The 26,076-nt window shown below is 40.5% G+C and overlaps 1 protein-coding gene across 2 annotated transcripts in view; it reads left to right on the plus strand.

Annotated features, from left to right (window-relative positions):
* STK17A (serine/threonine kinase 17a) overlaps positions 1-18,485 on the plus strand; it is a 35,051-nt gene extending 16,566 nt beyond the window's left edge. Inside the window, exons 3-8 of one of the 2 annotated variants that reach the window (XM_037003124.2) lie at positions 4,029-4,173; positions 13,965-14,091; positions 17,042-17,090; positions 17,178-17,357; positions 17,823-17,935; positions 18,035-18,485. In XM_037003124.2, coding sequence (XP_036859019.1) covers positions 4,029-4,173; positions 13,965-14,091; positions 17,042-17,090; positions 17,178-17,357; positions 17,823-17,935; positions 18,035-18,144 — 724 coding nt within the window. In that variant the 3' untranslated portion in view covers positions 18,145-18,485. Of the gene's footprint in view, positions 1-4,028; positions 4,174-13,964; positions 14,092-17,041; positions 17,091-17,177; positions 17,358-17,822 lie in introns of both variants that reach the window. The other variant, XM_037003123.2, reaches the window with a different exon arrangement.
* Positions 18,486-26,076: the final 7,591 nt, after the last annotated feature.

Raw genomic sequence — 26,076 nt, forward strand, 5'->3', positions numbered from 1 at the left:
GCTGCTTAGATTTTGGGGGTTATAGTTTTTATTAGATTTGGGAATTTGTCAGCCATTACTTGAAAAAAACATTTGTTTCCTCATCTCTCCTCTCCTTCCTTTGATTACAGTGTGTTAAACTGCTTGATATTATTGCTCTGGTCCCTGGAGGCCTGTTGATTTATTCAGTCTTTTCTCCCTTCTCTCTGTGCTTCAGATCGGATGGTCTCTATTACTGTATCTTAAAATTCACTGATTCTTCTTCAGTGTCTAATGTGCTCTAAAGCCCACCCAGTGAAGTTTTCATTTTAGATACTTTATTTTTCATTTCTAGAAGTTCTACTTAGTTCTTTTATACCCTTCATCTCTCTCCTTGTTGTGTTCATGTTTTACTTTAAATCCTTGAGCATATTTATAATACATCATGTGCCAGTTCCATCATCTCCGTCTTTCTGGGTCTGTTTTTATTCTTTTCCTGTTAGTTGTGGTTCGTAACTTGTGGCATTTTCAGATGTCGAGTAATTTTTGTAAGGATGCATACATGTAGAGTATCACAGTGTTGAGTGGATTTTATGATCATCTGTTAAAAAAGAGTGACATTTGTTTTGGCAGGTAGTTAAATTAATTGTGGATCAGTTCTACTGGGGTGACTCAGGGGTAACTTTAGCCTTATTACTAAGGTATTACCCTTTTGGGGTGGAGGTGGGGTCTACTGTTTGCCCCAAATGATTGTTGTGGATTTTCTACTCCAACTGGACAAAATTCAGATATGTCATTCTGTCCTCTGGGAATGCTGGAAATTGTTCAGTTTGTAATTTCCCTGCAGTTCTTTGCCCAACCTTACAGAGCTTCACCCTATGTATGTACATATAGTATTTTTATCTAAGACTCCAAGGTACAGCTAAGCAGATGTCTGGGGATCTCTGTAGCTCCCCACTCTCTGGAACTCTGCCTATGAAATCCAGCTGCCTTAACCTTGCCAAACTCCTGGTCTGTCTCCCCAGCTTAGCAAGGCTGCCGTATTCTGCTTGGGTTCCTCCCCTATTCTGGACCGTAGTCCATAAATTACCTCCAAGTAGAAAGACAAAAAGATAGTAAACTCAACTTGTTTGTGTCCCTCCTCTCAAGGACCGTGGCCCTAACTGCCTGTTCGAGTATCTAAAAATAGTTGGCTCATATACTTTGCTCATTTTCTAATTGTCTGTGGCTAGGAGGGCATGTTTCATGCCATGTCAGTGGCCGACAGGGGAAGTAGCTACACCCTCTTGTGACCGAACCATGTATTTTTCATACTAACATGTCCTTATACATGTGTTCACTCTGCTGGGATATGCTCTTACCATTTCATTTAATGGATTCCTGTTCTTCAGATTCAAAATAAATGTCATCTTTCTGAGACTTTTTTTTCTCCTTTCCAATTATTTGCTCACTTGCTAAGTTGTCAAATCACTTGATATATAATTTCATACCCATATATATCAATGCATATATATTCTTAAAAATATCTTTAATTTTTCTTTCCCCCACTAGGACTTGAAATCTCAGATTATACTTATTTATAGTTTATCTTTCTATCCCTAGCACATATCACAGGGCCTAAAATACTTGGTTAATGTTTGTTGAATCTGAATAGTGATGGAGTAAAGATTGAAATTGGTCCTCCAAGCAGGGTAGAAATGGAAATGCTACTTAGATAGAAATAGGGCATTTGGCACCTGACGTTGGGGGCTATGATCTAGCCAAGTTCAGGCAGCCGGGGGAGCTCAGTTACTCTTAGCCTGTGATTATTATTTATGTGGCTCTGCATAATGCTGATCAAGAGGTACTCATCCAATGACTTTTTAAGAGCCACTAGAAAGTTGAAATTAAATGTTCTTAATATGTTTGTAAAAATAGTTTTTGTGTCAAATTTCTTGTGAAAAGTTCTTGAATTAACTTTTTTGTAAACATTTTTGGTAAAAAGTTATATAGATTAGCTTCATTTCTGGGTGATTTTAAGGTAGTGTAAAATAAGCCCCAGTAGAATAAGTATCCTATAATATAACTGTGGAAATGTTGCAGTAGTTAAAAGAAGGCAGAGCAAAACTCTTGGTGTTTCTCTAGCTTCTGTGTGAAGGAAGGTACTTTGTGTGAAGTAGTTGTTAATATTCTTATTTTATCTGTTACCATACTTAACAGATGCTTTTAACATTGCACGTTGTTCTTTAGTAAATTTCACTTAGTTCCATTGGTTAGTATTACCATTAATGGGTCAAACGTACGTTTAGGCAGGGTAAAATACGATTGCACACTCTACCAAGAGGATGTGTAAGTCTTACTGATCACTCAAGGCCGGTGTTTGCAGCTTTTTTTAATAGTCTGTATTTGAAGTACATCCTTGAAAATGTTCAGAAACTGTAGCTTTGTACTTCACGTTAGGTGCTTATGTGACCTATTTAAACTGTTGAGAAAACAGAGGAAACCTTTTTTGCTAAAGCAAGAATGGGTAGCATTATAGTAGAAAGGACTAATAATGAATTGCTCTTAAATTTTAGAGATAAATGTTTGTATTTATGTAAACTGACCTTCGTTGAATTTTTTTGTGAATGGTAGTAATGAGCTGAGAGACCCAGAGACATAAGCTGTGACTGAGAAACTTTTTCAACCAAAATGCAGTTCTTTGTGTGTCACTTGAGGAACATAGACAGTTCTGAGTGTGACTGGCAGACTGTGGCCTGTGTGTGCAGAGGGCTCTGGACGGGCGTTGCAGTGTTGCAGTGTAGTGCATCTCCAGCTGCTTGGGGCTGAGCTGACTCAGCTCGTGCTGAAGTTTGCTTCAGGTCATCAAATCCATATTAATAGTATATAATATTGTCAGGTTATAATTGATTTACTGTTTATTTTTGTTGTAACTGTTTCTTACAGTTATATATTCAACTTAAATGTGTGAAGGCTATTTTATAGTTAATTATATAAAAATTGTTTTGATGCTTTCACAATATAGTTTTTTCATATTATAATCAAAATAAAATAAAAATTCAGTTGTATATGTTTAACCAAAATGAAAATATCATTGGCAAATTATTTTCTTTAACTTTCATCACCTGCAGTTTTTCAGCTAAACTTAGGATATGTTCTTATCTAATTTGGGTGAAAAATTGTGTTCCCTTATATGGACAGAATTTGGAAAACAGGTTGCCTTAACAAAAAAGAAGGAAGGATAAAGTGAAAATCAAAAGGAAGAAATGAAAGAATTAAAATTGTGATGAGGAAATTAATAAGTAGCTTTTACATGACAGCAGCATGGCTATTTGGGGTTATATGTTTCATGTTAATTTTATAGTAACTTTATAAAAGCAATCCAGCCTTTTTTTAATATGTGAAGAAACTGAGATATATGAGCTGTCATTTATATTAAGAATGAATTGTTTAAATACGAAATTTATGCTGGAGGGAAATAGAAATTTTATAATGTTGATTTTTCTCATTGGCAAAATTTTTCGGAGGGAAAAAAAAGAGACAAACTGAGATGCTTTGGCCAGAGGGTAGAAGAAAGTTTAAATCAGTACTGCTCTTTTGGTGGGCATAGGTTATATCTAACACAGTTTTAAATGCACATACCCCCATTCCAACAGTTTAATTCCAGGTATCTGCCCTTGAGAGCTGCTGTCACATGAGCAAACAGGAACCTTCCTGTGCCTTCTCATTGGAGCACTGTCATCACAGTAAATAGCTAGAAAAAATCTCAGTGTCTTTCAAAGGGGAATGGTTAAGTACACTATGGTTCATCTCTTCAGGGATACAAGAGTTAAAAATTATGAGGTAAATAAACACAGAATCATCACAGAAAGACTCTTTAAACTTGTTTAAGTAAAAGTTGTAGAACAATATCCATAGAATATATCCTAAGTTACCATTTATAGTTTTTTAAAAATCCACACAACTGTTATTTTTGTATGCATTTACATACATTAAAAACAAAACTTGGCTATAGGCCTGGGGAAAGGGTCTTCAGGGGTTTTTAATGAGTCCTTTTCCTTTATAATTCGGTTGTGCTCTGCCTTCTCTAGTGCCGCAGGAGGTGAAATCTTTAATCAGTGTGTTGCAGACAGAGAAGAAGCCTTTAAAGAAGATGATGTTCAAAGACTCATGAGGCAGATTTTAGAAGGTGTTCGCTTTTTACATGCTCATGATGTAGTTCATCTTGATTTGAAGGTAAGATCAGAATTACTTTAGAATTTTGAGATTCCTCTGAAATGACATGCCACATGTAGAATATTTAACAGTGATGTATTCAAACATTTATCAGATTTATTTTATTAGGCAACAAGGGTATAAGGGTTGGGTCTTTACTTTTCTCCTCTGGCTAGGTAGTTTTACCAAGGAGATTATGCACATGTGTATACATAGAAAGATAAATAGTAATATATTTCCCAAACACTGGAGCTTAGAGGATATTGCTGGGGAAGGTAAAGACTCCCTGGTGGAGACAGGGCTTAAGCTACAACTTTAAAAAAGTTTAGGATTCAGATAGGTAGAGAAAAATAGGAGAAAGTTAATTCAAAAGAGTTAGGAACACTTATAATATGTATGGGCAAAAATAAATGGAATAGTGTCACTGGAATTGAGAGATGAAATAGAAGACAGTGAAGTTGAGAAAAGGCCAGATTCCAAGGGTTTCAAATGTCATGAAGAGGCAGATGATTTGGGGGCAGTAAGATCTGAATAGCACTGTTGTGGAAAATTAATCAGTAGTAAATAAAAGAGAATAGAGATAAGAGACAGGTAAATTTCTAATTTAAAATTGTTAAAGAAGGAAGGGAAGGAGGGAGGAAAAATACACAAAGGATGCTTTCAAGTGATCAAAAGGCCAGCTTAAAAGTAGGGTACAGATAATTTTATTGGCAAGAAGTCCAGGGATAATTCTAACTCCAGTTATGGCACTCTTCATTCATTCACATATTGCCAGTGGTTGGTTTCTCTTCAGCCCTCAGCTCTGCCTTCTCAAAATGGCAGTAAGGTGCTAGTATGTTATTTGCTGCCGTTTTAGCCTCACTGTCCACACACTCAGCAGCAATGAGCCTGTCACTGTTTACTAGCTCTTTTAGAAGTCCTGAGAGTCACTCATCACACCAGCGAAAGCCAATCTGGAATTAATAAGTGCGCTAGGGGAGGGAAGTAGGGGCTTTGACTCACCAGGCCAGTGTCACCAGTGTCACATGCTTTAGGCCTCCTCCCATCCCAACTCATATGTGGACTGAGATTGGGGAAGGCTGGGATTCTCAGACTAGTTCTATTTCTGAAGGAGATTGGGTGCTCAGGAGATGCGCAGTAAATGCCCACTATGGGTATTAGCGTGTTTCTTCAGGCATCTGTGGGTAGAAAGTTTAAGATCCCTTTGATTTTCTGATGACTGCTTCCTTATCAAGTCCAGGTGAGACTGGGGAGATGAAACGGTCCTCAAACATAGAACACATGACTTATCAGCCAAGGGAGACCAGGCTGGGGAATAAGGGGACCTGAGTGTGCTGAAACCCTAGAACCGAGAAGAGTGCTCCCCTCCTGGACTTCGGCAGCCTCCTCTCGCTCGTCACTGCCCACCAGTCTTGAGCTCTGCTGTAGGAGGCCCTCTAGCAGAAAGTAGGTGCTTAAGGCAGCAGTTCTACCACTTTGACATGATGTTAAAACAAATAGCCAGGCCCCAACTCCAGAATTTCTGATTCAGAGAAGACTCAGGGAATGCTGATACTGCAGGTCCATTTTGAGAACTACTGCTTCGGCGTACCCTCTGTGACACCTGATAAAAACGAACTGAATAAATAACAGTAATTTTTATTGCATGAAGAAATGCTCAAGGAAGAGCAGTACACAGTGTGTAATCTGGAGGCTGACTTCTAAAGTAACCTTGATAAAATACCATTGAAATAAGTTGAAGATATTCCTTCAAATACTAGTTTCCTACAGAAAAATATAGGGGAAAGGAAACAACTTGGAAACTTTCATGTTGTTTTCTGAAAGCTAGAAAGTTAAATTCATTTTGTAAACACTTTTTTTTCTCAAATGATAATTTTTTAGTACAGTGGCTAAAATGGATGGTTACAACACAGTAGACTGTGGTAGCTATAGGGACACTTTGAAGGTAAGTGTGCACGCATACGCAGCCCCAGAATGTTCATGCTGACGTGGCCTTAGAGAGCCCCGAGGGAAAGCCCTCTCATCATGGTGAGGGCACTGGGCCTTCCCCTTTAGTCTGTCATGTGCCTTAGAAATTCAAAGATCCTCTCCATAAGAAGTGTCTACCAGGGCTTCCCTCAGGAGCATTTCTCAGGAAGAGGTGGTCTCTGCAGTTCAGGCTCATACTTCATGAAGCCTCAGTCAGTACCAGCGAGCCATGCAGAAGAACTCCCCAAAGTGATGTTTGTGCTATGTCTTTTTTCATGTTTGCTTTCACACACTTAACTTTGTAAAATAATATTTATTTTTTATGATGTTTCCTAATTTTATGATGTAAAAATGACTTTCAAGAACAAAACCCCAATACAGACACATGTGTGTCTATAGGAAATGAGCTTTTAACTTACGACAGCTCAAGCTAGGACCATTATCGAGGACCTGATTAGGCAGTGAGTCAGACAGGTTGCCCGCACTGTGTGTCATGGCTCTTTGATGTTACTTCAAAGCAGTCAGAGGTGAATATTAAGTTCTTGAATGCCAGGTTCCACTGTGTATTTACACAAGGAAATTACATTCCTTTTTCCCCAATACACTTAGTATAAGTCATATTCCTTTCTCCCCAGTACACTTAATATAGAATTCTTTGCAGATTTATTAGAGGCTTTGATGATGGCCCTTTGATGTTGGGAACCGGACTTTGCATGTTTCCTATGCCCAGAGGAACGAGCAGACAAGGTGGCCTACAGGGTTCTCAGCCTCTCTTCTGCCCTTCCTCTCTCCACTGTGCCGTTGGACATGTCTCCTAAGAGAACTGAGCCAGGGGGAAGGTCAGGGATGGGGTTGGAGTGGCAGCGGTGCAGACGGGAATGATTTCTAACAAAAGGTCATCTCCAGGTGACTTCTGTGAGCTCTGTTGCGTCTGGGCAGAGAGTCTGCTGTGCTGCACAGCCATCTGCCATGTGACAGTTCATGCTTATAGTGTTGACTCTCAGGCTCTGTAACATATTGAAAAACTAAGCTATAAAGCCAAATACATTTCCTTATATTTTAATTTTTTGAAAATTGATAATCCCAATGTATATGGTAACTTTGAGTTAGTACACTGTTTATCCCCCATTATGGCTAAAATGGGAAGTTCTTGACTCAGAGACAGAAAATATTTAGGAGGTAGAAAAGCATTATAGTTGCCCCTATAAAAGATAAATTCACACAGTAGAAAATACACTCCTGGGCTTCAGGACAGTCAGTTTGCCAAACAACTGATTCACTGAAGATTCTTAGACAAGTATCTTATGTTAAACATGGAAAACTCTTTGAAGGGTAGCAGGTGCAGGTTTTGGAATGTTTGTAAGTCTACAAAAATAGAAAAGACAAAATGAATTATGGTTAAGGGCAAGTCCATTCATTCATATATAAATCATGAGAAACAGCTCTACCAAAGTCAGGTCAAAGCTTAAAGCCCCGTCACTGACATGGAGCCTGCGTTTGCTTCAGTCGGGAAGGACTTGGCCAGAAGCGCACAGAGAAACCCGGGTTTATGACCAGGACTTCAGGAGGTCTGTGCTGGGTTTCCAGCTGTTGACTTGCCCACCCTAAACATGTATGGGAAGTGGGGGGGCAGACGAGGAGCCAGAAGCTGGAACTCTCTCATTTGAGACTTAAATTATCTCTGACAGTTTAAGCATCAATGTATTACTTGAAATAGGGTAACATGTAACATTCTTAAACAGTCCCCCAAATTTAGATAGGATTATCAGCCTATTTCTATACTCTGACCTGGGTTTTAATAAATAGTCAATTTACTTGAATTTTTATTGCCTGACAAAATGTTCCTAAAGCCTTGTACGTGATACCTCAAGCCTGACGAAGCAGTTTAGCCTCAACTTCTCAATGATCTTAGCCAATGATATAATTTGGTAAATGTTAAGTGGACTATGTATAAAGATGAAGATACCATGATAAGTAAAAGGAGTCCCCCTGAAGCAGAGAAATGAGGTTTTAGAAAGACCTCCCTCCTGCCCTTGTCTATTAGAGGGCCGTTTGTATGTTTCCTTTGTATCTCACTGTCATTGCCTCTCCACTGACCTTGTTGTTCTTCCTCTTACCACCTGGGCTACATGCATCTTCAGTGGAATTAGGTATTGTGAGCCACAGTTTCTTTAGCATGAACTGGATTCCCTATAAAGGAGGTCTAGCTAAGCTGTGGATGCTGTATAATGAAGTTTATACGTAGTCCCAAAACCTATAAATATTATCATTGAAAAGAGAAATTGATTTTAACAATGATCAGTTGAGCATTTTCATTCCTGTGTGTGTGTTTGAGAGAGAGAGATGGAGGTGGTGGGGGTGGGGGAGGGTAGAAGGTGGGGAGGGGAAGGGTGTGCTTTATCAGGTTTGGGTGTTTGTAACAAGTTAGTATGTCTCTGTAGTCCAAACTTCTGTAGTGACAGCAATTATTGTGTTTGTTTTTTGTTCAGCTTTAAGTTTTTACTGTGGCCAAAACTTTCTATGATTAAAAAAACAGGTTTTTGTACAAAATTACAGATTACGCTGAGTCACAGTAGGTTATTTTCTCTATAGACAGGAAAGTCTTAGTTATTTTTATGACTATGTTTTCAAAGTGAACTATCATTGCATAATTGCATAGTGGGAGTAAGTTAGAACATTATGCAAGAGATGCTAAGAGTTCCCTGATCCTTTCTGGGGATATCCTTTGGATGTTTTTTTTCCCTGAAGAGTTGATAGCTGCACGGTTCAATCCAGTACCACTAGCCACGTGTGGCTATGGAGCACTTGAAATCTGGCTCATCTGAACTGAGATGTAGAGAGTGAAATCCACTCCAGATTTCAAAGGCATAGTATGAAAAAAAGTAAAATATCTCAATGATTTTACATTTTGAAGGGATAATATTTTAGATTTGTTGAGTTAATATGCTAAAATTAACTTCACCTGCTGCATTTTACTTTTGGTAATGTGGCTAGAAAATTTTAAACTACATTATGTGACTCACATTAACTTTCTGTAGCATAGCACTGGTTTAGGGAGCATCAAAAGATACTTAAGCCAAAGTAAGCTGTAATATAAATATCCCTTCTTAGCCTTTCAACTTATTTTTCAACCTACTGTAATCAAGCTTTTTCTCCCACCATTTTACTAAAAACTACTTTCTCAAAGGTCTTTTGTAATTTATTTGCTCTATGTAGCGGTCTCTTCTGGGTCCTCATTTGTCCTCTTGTCCCATTTGACAACCCTCTCCTGCTGACTCTTACTACAGGACTGAAGCTGGACTCCTAGCCTCAGAGCCAGAGCACTACCTGCCGTCTCCTTCACAGCCCTGTCGCCACTGGTCAGGCAGCTGTCCGCCAGCCTTCACCTTGGCCGCTGCCCTTCTGGCGGTATTCTCTTCCTCTCTTTGCTTCCATGGTTTTAGTCCCGCCTGTGTGCTGTTGACTTCCAAAGCTGTATCTTCAGCCTCCTCTTCTCTCCAGACTGAATTTCCAACTGATTTTGGACATCTTTACCCAAGTGGTCTTGCAGGCACCTCAGATTCTGGGTCTGAGAGTCAAAATTTAAGCACCTGCCCCATCTTGCTGACCTGTGTCTGTCTGTGAGTGACACGGGCATTGCACTCTCCCACAGTGGGCTGTGGATTTTGCTATGTAATGTGTAAAACTTCTCTATTTTTTATTCCATGCTTCATCATCTCTCTCCCATTCTGGCTCTCTCTCCCTTTTGAGACTTTTAAAAACAGGATGAAGGCACATTCCCAGAAGCATATTTCGAGCCACATTCTTGTATTTGATAAGACCTTGCACACATCCCACTACACATCGGCTCCCCTGTTGGTTTCCCTGGAACGTCTTCCTTCCCTCCCCCTGGTTTGCCTTCTTCCGGTTCCTCAAGGGCCCACAGAGCCCTGTAATTCCTCCCCCTCCACCCCATTTGCTCCCTAGTCTCATCGCTACCCCACACCTGTCCCTCTCACCTTTGTGCTGTCTCTGCCTCGGGCTTTTATACGCCCTTCCCCTGCCTGGAATGCTCCCTGCCTGCCCCGCCCAAGGTACTCTGCCCCGACTGGCTCCTTGGCAGCCCTCTCTCCTCCCTCTCTCTCTACACAGCCTCTCAGAGACCGTGGCCCCGAAGACGGCCTCCCGGGGTGCACGGACTTCCCGGCAGGCCCCGCCTTCTCAGGACCCTACTCGTCGTTCTCCGGAGAGCCTACAACTAGCTGCGGTTATATTATTTCTGTGTATTTGTCCCCATTAGAATGTAAGGCTCCAGAAGAACAGGAGACACACGCCTTGTTTTCTGTTATTTTCCCAGTAGGCAGTCAGTAAAAACTGGTTGAATAAATGAATAAATGATGAAATCCTCTTTTTCCCTTCAGCGTCTGCCCACTTCCCTCCTCTGTAATTCCCCAGGGCAGAGTTACTCCCTTTTATTTATTCATTACCGGAGCACTGTGTCTGCCACCGCCCACGCACTGGAGTGCCTCGGTGACTGCGCCTGGTAGGTCCTTCTGTGTTCTGATTGTGAACTCTTCTTCCTTACACCTCGTCGTTCCTCCTGTCTAGCACCACCATTCCTGACACAGAGGAGGCATCTTTGGCAATTTTTAGCGTAGTCATTCATGTTTCCTCCCTTCACTCACAGGAAAGCAGGTCCCTGTTGTGTGCCGGGCACACGCCTGGTGGTGTCACAGTGACCAGGGCTGTGGCTGCAGTTTTCATGGAACTGTAGACCCTCCCTTACTGTTTCTGAATCCAGACTTTTGTAAATCTATAAACATTTTCATAACAAAAAGGGTATGATGGATGGTTGGGTTGACTGTAAGGCCCTTTTTCAGAAGAGGGAGCGTCTGAGGCTCAATTTCCATTTTCATATTGCAGCTCTTCACATTGTTGAACTTTGTTAAAATCTGCTTCACTGCCATCCTAGTTCTTTTCACAAGTTGGCAAAGTAGGCAAAGAAGAAAGAAGGGAGGTGTGCTAGGTGGAGAGAATACCACAGACAGAGGAACCATTGTGAGAGAGCGTGGCAAGTAAGGGAGACTGAACCACGGCCAGGGAGACCCAGTCTCCCCAAGCCAGGGGGCCCAGGCGCATGACAGGTCTGGGGCGTGAGGCAGGAGCTCACAGGCAGGGTTCTGTATACCATGTTAAGTAGTTTGAAGGTTATTGTAAGGGCATTGAGAAGCTACTGAAGGGTTTGGGCAGGGGGATAACAGACCAGGTTTATATAGCACAAAAGACCCTCTGGCTTTCGTGTGTGCAGAACAGATCCTGGCAAATGATCTAGAGACTGCTGCAGCTGAACAGAAATTGATGGCAGCTTGAATGAGTGTTCTCTAGTTGGAGAGAAGTGGGCCAAAGGCTAGAAATGCTTAAATTCAGGATTTAAAATCAGTGGGCTATGGTAACATGCTAGCTAACTGAGGAGGAAGAGGGGAGAGAGGAAGGACGTGCTCCTTCGTGTCCTGTCATCCTGCTGGACAAGAGTGGCATTCCCTGAGACGCCTGTCACTGGCATAGGGAGAATCTGATCTGGCAGGGGCAGTGTGAGCCTGGCTTGAGTGTGCTCAATGTCCGGTGCTTTTGAGACATCAAGGGGGAGAGGTAGGTGGCAGTTGGTCGAAGAGGTCTGGAGCCCTGAGAAGAGGACTGAGCCAGAGATAAAAAGGTGACTCATAAGGACTGAGTGATAATTCAGCCTTGGGTGCAGACAGACGGAACAAGGTGAGAGCACAGCACAGAGCGAGCAGAGGGCAGAGCCTCAGGATGGGGCGCCGTAAACGCAGCACGGCAGGGGCCAGGTGAAGGAAGACCGACTCACAGGCCGTGGCAGCAGCCAGAGGGTCAGGAGGAAAACCAGCACTGTTTTCTTCTGGAAGCCAAGAGGAAAAGAGTTTGCAAACAAGGAAGGAGTGGCAGTAAGGTCAAGCGCTGCTAAGATAGAGTCCAAGGAAAAGCACGGAAAAGGGTCATGGGATTTGAGTGACCTGCTGTAGGGCAGTGAGAGGACAAGGTGGATGGAGTGGGTGAAGATGAGCGGAAGGAAGGGAAATGTGAACCTTCCTTACTCATTATAAACCTCTGAGAACCACAGTGTGATGGAGGAAACAGAAAAATACACTTAACAAAACAACAGGATGTTTGCCATTTATAAGAGAGGGACAGGCATCAAACCTTCCCTGGAAGGTGGAAAGCGGGGTTAGAGAAAGCTTTATGGAGGGAATAACTAGTGCTTTGTGAAACCCGTCATTCATGGTGAATAATGAAAATAAATTTGTCAGGCAGAGAAGGGGAGAGGTCTTCCTGAGCAAAGGCAATATGTATGCATGTGTGCGTGTGTCTTATTTGGGGATTACAGCCTGTTAGATTCAACACAGATTGTCTGAAGAATGGTGACAAATTAATCTTGAAAAGGAGGCAGAGGCTCTGGCTGCTGTAGTGAGGTATTTATACTTTATTGGTACCAATGCTTCTCAATTTATCTTTGGAAATATTCTTAATGGCATAAGACAGTACATGCAGATCCTCTTTGAGCAACATAAGCTTTTCTTTCAAATCTTGTATTTTATTTTAAGTTCTAATCAATTTTATATTCTAATCTATAACGTGTCTGCTTGACTTTTTAATGTGAAAACCTTAGGGAATTTTAAATTAGGTAAAAATGACTCCAGGAATGTGATAGATTCTGTGGCTTTGGGCAGCTATTGTCTGTCACCATTTGCATCCACCCCACCCCTATTTGAGAGCGTGGCTGTTGGTGAACCATACAGTCACAGTGTCATGGTCAGACTTATATTATGGGAAGATGATTGTACAGTGGAGGGTGGGCTGGAGGTGGGGAAAACTAGAGATAATGGAGTAGTGGTCTGGTTAAGAAATAATGAAAGCCTAAACTTTAAGCACTGGGGATACTGAGATTTAGGAAATAGATTTGGCATGACTGCTGACTTCACTAGATGTAAAAAAGGTTGAAAATGAAGGAGACAAGAGTACTTGAGAATGAATCACTGGTATTTGTCTTGGGCACTGAGACTGGGAGCACAGAGAGAGGAATGGGTTTGGTGGGGTAGGTATTTATGAATTGAAGGCCTTGCTCTGTAGTGGGGAGTTGAAGGTGTGGTACCTTTCAGCCAGATAAGATCTGATTTTAATCATATCTTCTGAGTCTACAGAGGGCTTAGGATGTAAGTCATCAGCATATAAGGGGCAGCTGAAGCTTTGACAGTAGATGATACTGATCAGAGATAGAAGGCAGAGTGTTGGGAGAAGAGGGCCAGCCAGCAAGAGATCTTGGGCCACACCAAAATCTAAAAGGAGAGCAAAAGAAAAACACCCTGAGAAAATGGTGAGGGGTCTGTAGAGGGAGGATAGATCCAAGAGGAATGTAAGGATGCCAGATTACACAGCAACCAGGGAATGAAAAACAGTGCCTGAAAGACATCCACTGGATTTGGTAGGTCTTTGATTATTAAAGATTTTGCAAACTTAGAGTAGATTGAGTAGAGGGGGCAAAGTCCAGGTGCAGCTGGACCGAGACGTGTGCGAGACCATGCTTTCAAGAAGCTGGAGGGAACAGCAGGGAGGGGAGAGTGTTGGCTAGAAAAGGATTCAGAGTCATGGGGGATATTTTTTATAAGAGGTTTGGCTTTGTTTTTAAGATATAGATGCATATTTATGTCCTGAGGAGGAGCCAGTATAAGAGATTATACAAGGCCTGCTGCCTTACAGCCTCAGTGTCACAGGTGAAATCTGTGTTTTATGGGCTACATGCTCTTCATACTCACAGTTTTATTGACTGGGAATGTGTCTGTGTTTTTTAGCCTCAGAATATTCTGCTGACAAGTGAATCTCCACTAGGTGACATTAAGATAGTTGATTTTGGCCTTTCAAGAATATTGAAGAACAGTGAGGAGCTTCGAGAAATCATGGGCACTCCTGAATATGTGGGTAAGTATTCATAAGCGTGGGGTGTGTTTTGCGTTCGGCGGCAGGCATCACTTCATTAGGGAGCTCGCCTGTGGTGTGATTAATAGTGACACCAGCCATATGCTATGTGGAAATTCTACCATTGGAGAGTCCATCCTTTGTACTAAATTTAAAAATGAATACAGAGTGATATACCAAGTTGGTAATCCCTTTGCTGGAAAGCTAGGAGAATTTGAAAGGATTGCTCCTAAAAGGAATAGGAGAGGATTTTCTTAACACAGTGTAGGATATCAGGTCGTCTGTGGGTGAGAGGATATTTAAGAAGTAAGGGCCTTTAAAGAACTTCAGGTTGGTAATAGGCATTGTTAAAATGATTGCAAGCCTGGGATTCCCTGGGTGTGAGAGAGACACAGGCCGTTCCACTGCGTGGACGCGAAGGTGAGGGCACCTAGCAGAAAGCAAAAGGAGCTTAGACCTTGACGGTACTAGCAAGAGATACACCATAGCTTCTGGGTTTAGTAGAAAAAGCAGCAAACTATGACTTTTTCAATAGACTAGAGAAAGAAATGGGGCATAGAAGTATAAGTGGTTTAAATGTCACATGGTTTACAAAGCTAATATCTGTAGTAGAGCAAGACAGTAAAATAATTTAAAGGCTGTGACAGAGATTACAATATTTAAGCATTTTAAGTGGTAAATACTTCACATGTAAAATTTCAGAGATGAAATAGCACTTTGTAATGAGCAGGCTCTGACATAACTCTGGAAGGGCAGCTCTTTAGGGCAAGGAGCCCGCATGCCAGGCTGCACGGGTCGTGGCTGTGAGTGTGGAGAGTGGCTTCTGTGTCAGTCGATGGCAGTGACATGACCAGAAGTGGAAAAGCCTGGGCCCGAGGGGAAGATTTGCCTGCGGGTGACGGGGTGAAGGGCAGACAGGCAGCCTCCCTCCGAGCCTCCGAGTGGGCCCGCGGTGTTCTGGCCACAGTGAGGGTGGTGGGAATGTACCCACAAGGGAGAGAGGAGCCCAGAGGACACAGCTAGGAGGACAGATAGGGCTGAAGAAACCAGCTGCCTGGCAGTGATAACTCCAAAAATAATAAATTACTGTTCAGACTACATTATTTGAATATAAAAAATACTTGAAGTTTTAAAATAATTTTTGAAAGTCCTGCAATTTGAAATAGATCTTTAATTAATTAGGTAATAAAATATGTCACAGGCAGAAAAATAACCTTCAAAATGTTTGTGTTTTTGTGGACTAGAATAATTAGTTTTCTGTGTGCTGACTGATAAGCGTCATAACTGCTAAGTTCCAAAAACTAAATAAGTTTTTGGAATGTGGCTTAACAGTACTTGTCTGGGGAAGGCAGCAGCCCAAATATTTTAACCAGTTTTGAATGGACAGCATGGCAAACTAGAAGAGATACAGAATGAAGGGCTATGAGCTGAGGTACTGATAGTAGTTGTTATCCTGAATAAGGTTGGGTTTTTTTTCATGCTTTCTGTTCTTTGGTAAATTTAAAATTTTCTCCCAATAGCTTTTTTCCCTCTGGCCCAGAAATCTCTTTCTACTGCACATTCCTCTGTCTGTGAAATAGATCTGTAGTCATATGACCTCGTTGGATTGCTGTATCCGCCCTTACATCGGTACTCGGCACATCATACACACTAAAAAAAGTAACTGTTTTTCTTTCCTACCTCCCTCCTCACACTATCTTTTGCTCTTTGGTCTTTTTAATTTTTTTCCCCTCCAATAATTTGGATGCTATGCATTTCATCTTAAATTGCCTAGTAGTTTCTTTTAAAACTTATAAATAATATTCATAATCTCTGTTTCTCAACTCAGCAGTTCCAGAAATCAAAGTTGAGGGAAGGAGCACACCTAACATGCCCTCCCACCTCTTCTTCCTCATGCTCTGGGGTGGGGCAGAGTTGTCCCCCAACAGTAATGGATATATAACTTGGGGTGTTTTTTTTTTTATTTGATCATTCTTTTTTAATTGTAATTACCACAGTTTAATGTCTTTGATCTGTTTTTGAATGGATTCAGCACTTACTGTCTGTCTTTTCATAGCCTAGCCTTCCTGTTGTATACTTTTGAAGAAAATCATCTTTTGATTGACTAGATTGTATCAATGAATAGGCTTTTTCTTTTCAAGAAGCATTTCTATAAGTTTCTCCTAAGCCCTTATACATTGACAGTGTCTTTCTGTTGCTTTTTGTGTGACAGCAGTTTAAATATTATCAAAGCATACTGTTTTTCTCAACTCAATAACTGCAGCCGTGTGTATGTGATGCAGTATTATCTGAAGATGCCATTTTTTTTAACCTTGTTGACTTTTTAAAAATATATAGTTAATACAATATTAAATTGGTTTCAGGTATACAATATAGTGCTTCAACAATTATGTGCATTATGAAATGCTCACCATGATTTCAGTGTAGTTACCATCTGTCACTATATAAAGACATTACATTATTATTCCCCATGTTGTACTTTTAATCCCCATGACTGATTTATAATTGGAAGTTTGTGATGACTGACTTTTTGTTCGTGGGTGGACATTTGAACAGCTCACTCGTTTTAACACAGAATAGGTCAGAGGGGTGGGACAGAGGGGAGAGTACCATGGATTGGGAAGAGGGTGGCGGGGAGAAGAGTCATGGATGGTGCTGAGAAAGAGGAAGGTGTCAAGAGGTGTCATTTTATTTTGCAGTATTTATACATTCAGATATTTAAAAAATATTAGGACCCAACAGTGGAGGGTGGAAGTGTGAAAAGGAAATGTTAATTATAAACATCTGGCTCGACTTTATAGTAATTCATGTTGATTTACAAAGTTAACTTACTTCATTTAGCTCAAACCTTGACTAATGTCTTACAGTTTCTGATGAGTACCTAAAGTATTTTTCTCTAAGAGTGAATTTGGAAGTTTTTTCACAAAACTGTTTCTTTGCTTTCTGATACTAGCTCCTGAAATTCTGAGTTATGATCCTATCAGCATGGCAACAGATATGTGGTAACTACTATTTATGAAAAATTGATCAAATTAGTTTCAAGAACTAGATATGATTCTAATTTTCCTCACATTTTCATTTTGATTTAGGAGCATTGGAGTGTTAACATATGTCATGCTTGCAGGCATATCACCTTTCTTAGGTGATAGCAAGCAAGAAACATTCCTAAACATCTCTCAGATGAACTTGAGCTATTCTGAGGAAGAATTTGATGGTGTGTCTGAGTCAGCTATTGACTTCATCAAGACACTTCTAGTTAAGAAACCTGCGTAAGTATTAGTTACTATTGATTTTTGTCAATTTTTGAGTGATCTGTTCTGAGCAAAAGCAGTTTTAACTACTGAAACACCAAAATGAAGACATGAAAATGTAGACGTAAAATTAGCTAAAAACCTTTGGCTTATTATATATCTGTTGAAAGCAAAAGTGGCAAAAATGAAAATATTTCTAGAAAAACTGAACTTCACCTCAGCATAACAGATATTTTCTATCTATTCTTGGCCTCTCAAAAAGGCTTTTCAGAGGTAGTCTACTTAAATTTTTTTTTTTTCAGTATCATGGATTGCCACATGCACAACAAATGCTAAGACTTCTGGTTTTATTGAGGAACCACACTAAGATTTTTGCCAACTCTTCATATGTCCCAAAATATAATACAGTAAACATAACCTTCGCTCTAATTTATAATTGAAGTTTTAAACTATCCTAAGTTTAGAATGTGTATCTTTATACAGAGATCGGGCCACTGCGGAAGAATGTCTGAAACATCCATGGCTGTCACAGAGCAGTATTCAGGATCCTTTCAAGGGGAAAGGGGCCTTAGAAGAAGGAAATGCCCTCCAAGAAGGTGATTCTGCGCCTGAAATTAACTCGGATTCTCAGAAACTAGAAACCAAGGAATCAGGTGTAACAGAGGAGTTAATTGTAGTTACTTCATATACTTTAGGACAATGCAGACAATCTGAAAAAGAGAAAATGGAGCAAAAGGCCATTTCCAAACGATTTAAATTTGAAGAACCTTTGCTACAAGAAATTCCAGGAGAATTTATCTACTGAGCAGTATTTCCATTTAGAACTTTAAGATTTCTACATTGAAAACAATATTATTTATTGACTTCTGGCCAAATGGTATGTGTACTGAAAGTGGATGACCAGGTATCACTGGTAAGATCTATAGTAACTGTCAAATGCATTGGGTTAGAGAAATCCAGCCCAGACGTATGGTTGCCAGCCAGGAGGTTTAACAGGGGATGTATCTGTCTCAGTGTTGTTTATAAGAAGGGAGATGTTTGAACTTTTTAGTTCTATCTTCTTTCTCTCCAGAATGAGAATTTGTTGCAAAGATATCTGTATTCACTTTCTTTAAAAATCCAAGTAAAAGTGCCAAAATTAACATATTTATAAATGTATTTTGCATTATTCATTTGTGCACCTATATCTGCATGTATGTATGTTGCTATCTTTATACTAAAATTGATACTTTTTCACTTTGGATATTTTGAAGGGAATAAGATTTTAATTTAAATAGATACCTTCCAGATTTTTTGAGACCTAGAATAACATCCACTGTAGTTGAATAATGTCTTATTTTTATATTTTATGACAGACTTGATTTGGCTTCTGTTGTCTGTTTTTGCCTAATGCATGTAACCTGTCAAACAAAAGCCCTGGCTATTTTTCTTCTTTTCAACATCACTAGTAAGAGTAGGTGATTTTTCACCTATGAACTTACTCTGGTTTCAAGGTCAAAGTCGAGTAATCCTGTCGTACGTAGTAAACCAGTGTCGACTTCTCAGCCCATCCCTCATCACATCTACTTGTTTATGCTTTCATAGGCTACACCCTTGCCCCTCCTCACATGCCTGCCACTTAATGTTGGCTACTTGCAAGCGTCAGTGTGATCTGACCAACGCGTGGTCACTTTGGTCAGTGAAGACGCCATTATGTTGTTGTGTTAATAAAATCCTCCAGAGCGGAGGAAGAGATACAAAGCTTAATTTATGCTGCCATTTTTGTTGAATTTCTGATTAGTCGTCAAGCTGTATCAGGAAAAGTTATAAGATGCCAAAATATTTATGAAACTTTTTTCATAAAAATTTGGTGTTTGGACACTTTGTCATTAGGTAGGTACCTTTGTCCCAAAAACACTTATAAAAATACACTTAATAGAATTGAATTTGATCAAGATTGAACACTTCAATTATATGTAGTCCCCACAGTGAACAGTTAATTCCTATGTTAAAAAATGTAAATGTGAAAGTATATGCTGTTTAACTTAAAGCGACTAAATATCCTTCTCACAAAAAAAAGTCCCAGCATCCTTATTTATCATTGTTAGGCTCACGGTGTTAGACAGTCATGAACACAAGTGGTCTGTCACCGGGGTGGAGTGGACACATGCCATGCCCGTGCGTGGGCTCTCTACTGTGAACAACACAGACTTGCCCCTTTGTGGTGTGCTCAGGCTGCCACGCAATGCTCTCTTCCTACCCGAGTTCTCAGACGTCCAATCGTGACAATGACAGCACGTAGCCGCCACCTGCTCTCAGTGTTAGTGTCCCGTCTAGGTGCCTGCATCCGCGGACTGTGTTCACACCCAGCCCTGGTGTGCGATTGCTGGAGGCCCTGGGTACCACCCACCAGCACGTGACGTTGATCAGGCAGGTCGTACTGTTTTCTCACTAAATTACTTTATTCATAGTTTCTTAGAAGCATTTCTAAACAAGCTTTAGAAAAAGAGGAAGAGGATATTCTGCTGTACTGGCAGAGCTTTCAGTGAAATCCCGTGGCCATAATGTTGAACCTCAGGTAAGTCTTGAAAGAGGTAACACACAGTTATAGGCAGGTTTTTATAACTATCTCTGTGACAAAAATAGGAGGGAAGTGAGGGAAAAAAAACACTGTTGAATGGCACATTTTTACATGTGATGGATTTGTCCAGTTTAAAATCAGAATCATTTGAGCAACATCTAGGCTTTTTCCAAACCATTCTATATACTACATGCACTGTGCGTGCACTGAATGTATTTGCTGGGTTGGTCTGTAAAAGCTGTGTCTTCTCCAGCTGGCGGCCTTGCCGTTTGCAGTGGGCTGCGTACTCCACGCTGCTTCTGTGCCTACAGTTGTGGACCAGAAGCACTAATGCTTGTAAAGGTATTTGACACTTTTTGGCTTATGTGATATAAATGGACCATGCAGAGTCCTCACAATATTGGACCAAGTAAAATGTTTCCCTTAATGACATGCAAGTAGCTTTATGTTTATCTAAAACTGTTAAATTTTTCTTTTAAGAAGCTTACAAAGGACAAACGGTAGTATTGAGCTTATTCATACAATTTATAAATCCAGTTTTAATTACAATAAAATTCAACATATTTTAGCTTGATGAGAAGTAGTTTATGAAATACACAAAATGTGTATGTAGTTTTAGTCAATTGGGAAATCATATTTTAATGCTGTTTTCACATGAAAAGTGCCTGCCTTTCTCTAGTAGTTAAAAGATGAAGGTCAGATACTATTGTATCTTTTAAACTTTTTCAGCTGACCTCTGTTTGGAAGAAAATGTACTAGAGAAAAGGTTATAAAGCCCCTTAGAGAATACTGGACAGTAGGTAAATCGCAGGCCGAGTGATGTAATGGGGTGGTATGCGGTCCGGGCTACGGAGGCCTCAGCAATATCAGTCCATAGACACCAACACAGATCATTCTGTATAGGGGAAAGGTGATTAGTCAAGTATCAATAAACTAATCCCAAACACATTGTAAGCTCACATTTGTAGAAATTTGAATTAGACTGATCTGATAAAATTAAAAATAAAATAATCAAAATTGTTGAAGATCATTTACCACTTAATACCTTCAATTTGTTACAGGATTAAAAGAGCTAGACTGAAAATCTTAATCTTAACCTCCAGAGCCTTAATCTCCAACTACTGTTTGTTGTGGGAGGGGGATATAATTTACGAATAATGAAATATACAGATCTAAATCCATGCTAGTCTATGTCAGGCTCTACCAGCACGCACACGCCTTTACCCCCTGCTCCTATTCCACTGTGGAGTCTTCCTTACTTTAGGGTTCCTGTGGGTGGAATCATACGGCATGTGCTATCTGGTGTCTGGTTTTCTTCAGCGCGATGTTTTGGAGAACTCATCTGTGTTGGTGCTTGTAACAATAGTCTGTTCTATTGCTGGGGAATAACATGTATCCATGTCTGTTCATGGACCCCTGGACTGTTGTAGGTTTTGGCTATTGTGAATCAAGCTCTTAACGATACTTTTTATCAAGGAATTTTTAGTGGCCACATTTTCATTTCTCTTAGATAAGAGTAGAATTGCTAGGTCATAGGGTAGATGCATATTTAACTTTAAAAGAAACTACCCAACAGTTTTCCAAAGTGACTGTACCATTTTCCATTCAAGCCAGCAATATCTGAGAATGCCAGTGGCTTCATTCTTGCCAAGATTTAGTGTTGGCCGTCTTCCATCTTGGCCATGCTCATGGGAATGTGGTGGCATCTTACTGCAATTTAATTCACATTTCCCTTGTGACTGATGAGGAGCCCTATTTCATGTGCCTGTTGAGCTATTCTTTTGTACTTTTTTTCCTTTTTAATTGGATAGTGTGGGTAATGATAGTCCTTTATATATTCTGGATTCAAGTCCTTTGTCAGATTACAGGTTACAAATATTTTTTCCTATCCTGTGGCTTCTCTGTTCTCTCAACATTGTTTTCTGATGAGAAGGAAGTTTTAATTTTGATGAAGCCAAATTTATGAACTTTTGTTTCATGGTTAACACGTTTCCTCTTTAAGAAGTCCTTACCTACTCCAAAGTCATGAAGATGTTATCTTCTTTTGTTATTTTTTTTTATAGCTTTATAGTTACAGCTTTAATGTTTAGGTCTGTGATCCACTTTGAATTAATTCAGTCTTTACTTTATTATTTGGTGTTAGGTAGGGATCCATCTGTTAATACGCAGTTACTCCAGCACCATTTATTGAATTGAGTAATACTCAGTTGAATCCAGCACTTTTCTGCATTGAATTATTTTGGTCCTTGGTCTAAAATCATCGGACCATGTATCTGTGGATCTACCTCAGGATAGACAGACAGACAGTTCCATTAATCTATTTGTATAGCCTTCTGTCAAGTCTTGCTCTCAAGTAAATAGTACTTATGATCCCTTCTATTCCAAGGTGATATTTACTCTAGGTCCTTTGCGCTTCCAAATACATTTTAGAGTCGCCTTATCAATTTCTACCAAAATTGCCCCCTAAAAACGGCTGTGGGATTTTGATTGAGACTCACCACATCTGTAGACCAGTTTGACATTTTAACAATGAGTCTTCCAGTCCATTAACATGGTATATGTTTCCCTTTATTTGTTTCATTTTAATTTTTCTCATATTGTTTTATATTTTTTGATGTAGACAGACCTTCATACCCTTCGGTAACTTTATCCCTAACATTCTGTTACTTGTATGTTACTTGATGCTATTGTTTTTGGGTATTACTTGTTTTTCAGTTTTGTTTTTTGATATTCCACATCTCCTAGTGGTCATTTTTAGCTCATTGTGCTTAATCAGGCCTATGTTATAAATAATTTAAATTAAGTTGAATCTACCTTTCTCTTAAAACTATTCATTTGAAGTCTTAAAATTTTGTTGGTAACAGTGGGAATAAGTCTGCTGAACTGAAATTCATTGTAACAAATTTGGGAAGGAACCATACAAACGGTCCTCTGATGCTCTCAAAGTAGAGAAGAGGTCAGGGAAACTCAGAGGGAGTGTGTGATGCGCCCAAGACCTCATGGTGCCGGCAGGACAAGGCAGGATGACTGCTTCCCTGGCTGCTCAGCAAGGGCTTTCACCTCCGGGCCGTCTAGTTTTGGCCACATTTTAGTTCCTGTCCGTAACACTGGAGCTTTTAGAAACTATTTTGGTCTATCTTCGTTCTGGGTGGATTTTTTCTGTTTTAATACCTGGAGGATAGGAAACCCAAGCTTCAGCTAGTGCAGAGGAACACTGTACAAGGCCTTTGTTGCCTGTTTGGCAAATGCAGTTTCATTGGCACATCTTACTTTTGCCTTTGGTGGCTTTCATACTAAAAGGATCCTCTACAGCCTAAAGTGGTTACTACCTTTAGTAACAACTATTTAAGAAGTTTTTAGGAAGCAGCTCCTTTACAGAAAATATTTGCCAATCCTAGGCTACTGTCATCTAAACATACTGGAGCAGCAGAGACTTTTGAAAGCAGAGTGTCCGACACACTCCCTTGGGAGGCAGCTAGTCTTACATGGCAGTGACCTGACAACTTAGATCACACCCCTCCTTACACTTATTAAAATAAGTGAAGGTTTTATTTTCTAAAATTAACTTTTTACTAGATATGTTATCAACAGCAGAACAACATTTTACCAAAAAATGTTCTCTTAGGTTCAATACACTTGATGGGTATTCATGTAAATTTGTCTCTAGTTTTTCTCTATTATTAAAATGAAAACTTTCTCCCAAATGAGAGAAACGTACCTAGAATCAAGATTTTTACCTCAAATAAATCAAGATATTAAACGTACTTGGGAAGAAGTATGTTTAATCCCCAGAGAGCTGGAAATTATTCAAGAGGGTGTGATTATCCCCTGATTCCTGCCCATCCCCCATTTTAGAGCAGCAAACCCAGTGTCCTTGTCCCACACATGTAAAACCTTTCTATTTTGAAATGATTATAGACATACAGGGAGTTGGAAAGGTAGTACAGATGCATGTTCGGGACCTGCAGTACAACACCAAGCCCAGAACCTGATGTTAGTGCTGTGAGGTGGTGTTAGTACGACATTCTGTGCCATTATTTCATCCCCTGTAGTCCCTGTCACCACCACAGTTAAGATGCAGAACAGCCCAGGGACCAGTTGATGTCAACATTTTACCAGTTTGAGTAAAGTATGACATTATATTCAGAGTATGTATGACATTCAGAGTATGCAGAGTAGAGTATGACAATAATTCTCAGAACTCAGGAGGAAAGTCTATTATATTTACTCTTACTGTTGTTCTTTCCTGCGTTTTCCCTCCTGATGTTTCAAGACTCCCTTTTTTTAAAAAACATTTCCTTTGTTTCAAGAACTTCCTTTCGTCATTCTTTTAGGGTAGGTCTAGTCAAACAACAAATCTTGACTAGAAACAAAATTCTTTTAGTTCTCCGTTTTCTGAGGATGTCTCTATTTCCCCTTCGCTCCCAAAGGATTTCACCAGACAGAATGGAGTGACGGTTTTTTTAGCACTTGAAAAATTCCGTGCCGCTTCTCTGGTCTCTAGGTTTCTGAGGAGGTTATCGTCTGATTCACCTTCCCTGTGAGCGTAGGGCATTGTCTCTGACTGGCTGCTCTCAAGCTTTTCTGTCTTTAGTTTTTAGAATTTTGTCTTGGAGCCGCCTTTGGGTTTATGCTCTTTGAGCTTCACTCAGCTTCTTGAACACCCAGGTTTGCACCTTCTGCCAAAGACGGACGCTTTTCCTTTCCTTCAGCCCCACCCGCTCAGTGTCTCCTTCAGGGGCTCTGAGGACAGGAATGTTAGAACTTTTTGTTACAGACTCACAGGCACTGTTTTCGGTCTGTTTTCTCTCTGTTCAGACTGGGTCGCTTCCTTCTATTTCATCTTCAAGGTCCTGACTCTCCTTTGTCCTCTCCATTCTGCTGTTCAGGCCATCCAGGGAGATTTTTATTGCTTTTTTAATAGCTTTTAGTTCTAAAATTTCTATTTGATTTTTCTGCCTTCTAGTTCTTTGCTGAGACTATATTTTCATTTAAGCATCTTCATAATTGAAAGTTTAAAAAACTTTTTATGATGGCTGCTCTAAAATCCTGGTCAGATAATTCTAGTTCGTGTGTAATCTCTGTGTTGGTATCTGTTATCTTTTCTCATTCAAGAGAAAACTTCCTGGTTCTTAATATGAAGGTGTGACTTCTATTGTACACTGATCATTGGTTTCCTTACATTATCTTATATAACCATGTTGGTGGGCGAAGTGGGGGTATGAACAGTACCATATCCCTACTGCCAGGTGTGGGGTAAAGGGCCAGGCACACCACTCGGCTCCCTTTGGCACCCAGGCTGGGGAGGGGTACCCACTATAGCTTCCCACTGGGGAATGTGGGCTCTGCATTGATACCAGTTGGCTGGGGAGCTTATCCTGGATGGGAGTGGAAGTGTAGGCTCCCCACATGGCTTCTAATGACACCATAGGTGGGGGGAATATCTTCTGTGGATGAAGGTCCCGGCCCCCCGCAGTCTTCTCTGCCACCTCCCCAGCAGGGCACTGGGCGAGGCCTCACTGCAGCCAAGCAAGGGAGGAAGTCTAGGCTCTCCATTCAGCCTTTGCTGATAGGGTGGGGTTCAGGCCATGTGTTTTCTCTGGTGTTTGGCTAATGTGGGGCAATTGCCATGTGAAAGACCTTTGCCTTTCCAGGCCTCCCCTTTGTGATCCTTGGGCTGGAAAGCAGGCTTCTCATGGCTGTGTCATCTGCTCCCACGGGTGTTTCCAGGCTGCAGGTGTCGCCAACACCAGTCTGGGATACATGAGGCCAGAGAAAATACAGGGACCTCACTGCTGTGTTATTACTTGGGTCTTTGGCCCTTACCCAATCTGCCTTCTCTTCATCTTACTGACTTTGTTTATGTATGTCCAGGGTTTTCAGCTGTACTTCGTGGGAAAATAGGCAGAAGTGCGTCTTCTCCATTTTGTCCCTTACATTGCATTAAACAGTGTTTTCTGACAATCTGGTCCCAGAAAGTGGCTACATTTGCAATGAGTTTGTAAAATGGAAGCAATGTTAACACAAGTGAGCCTTCATAACACTCCTACTGCGTTCAGGCAAAGAGACACATCCCGTCATCACTTACCCAGCTGCTACACTACGCAGTGGCGATGTCCATAAGGGAGTCATCAAACTGCTAGAAGTTTTAATGACAGGTATCTTAAGACAAAAGTA

Source organism: Manis javanica, chromosome 6 (genome assembly GCF_040802235.1).
Source record: "Manis javanica isolate MJ-LG chromosome 6, MJ_LKY, whole genome shotgun sequence".
NCBI classification, from domain to species: Eukaryota; Metazoa; Chordata; class Mammalia; order Pholidota; family Manidae; genus Manis; species Manis javanica.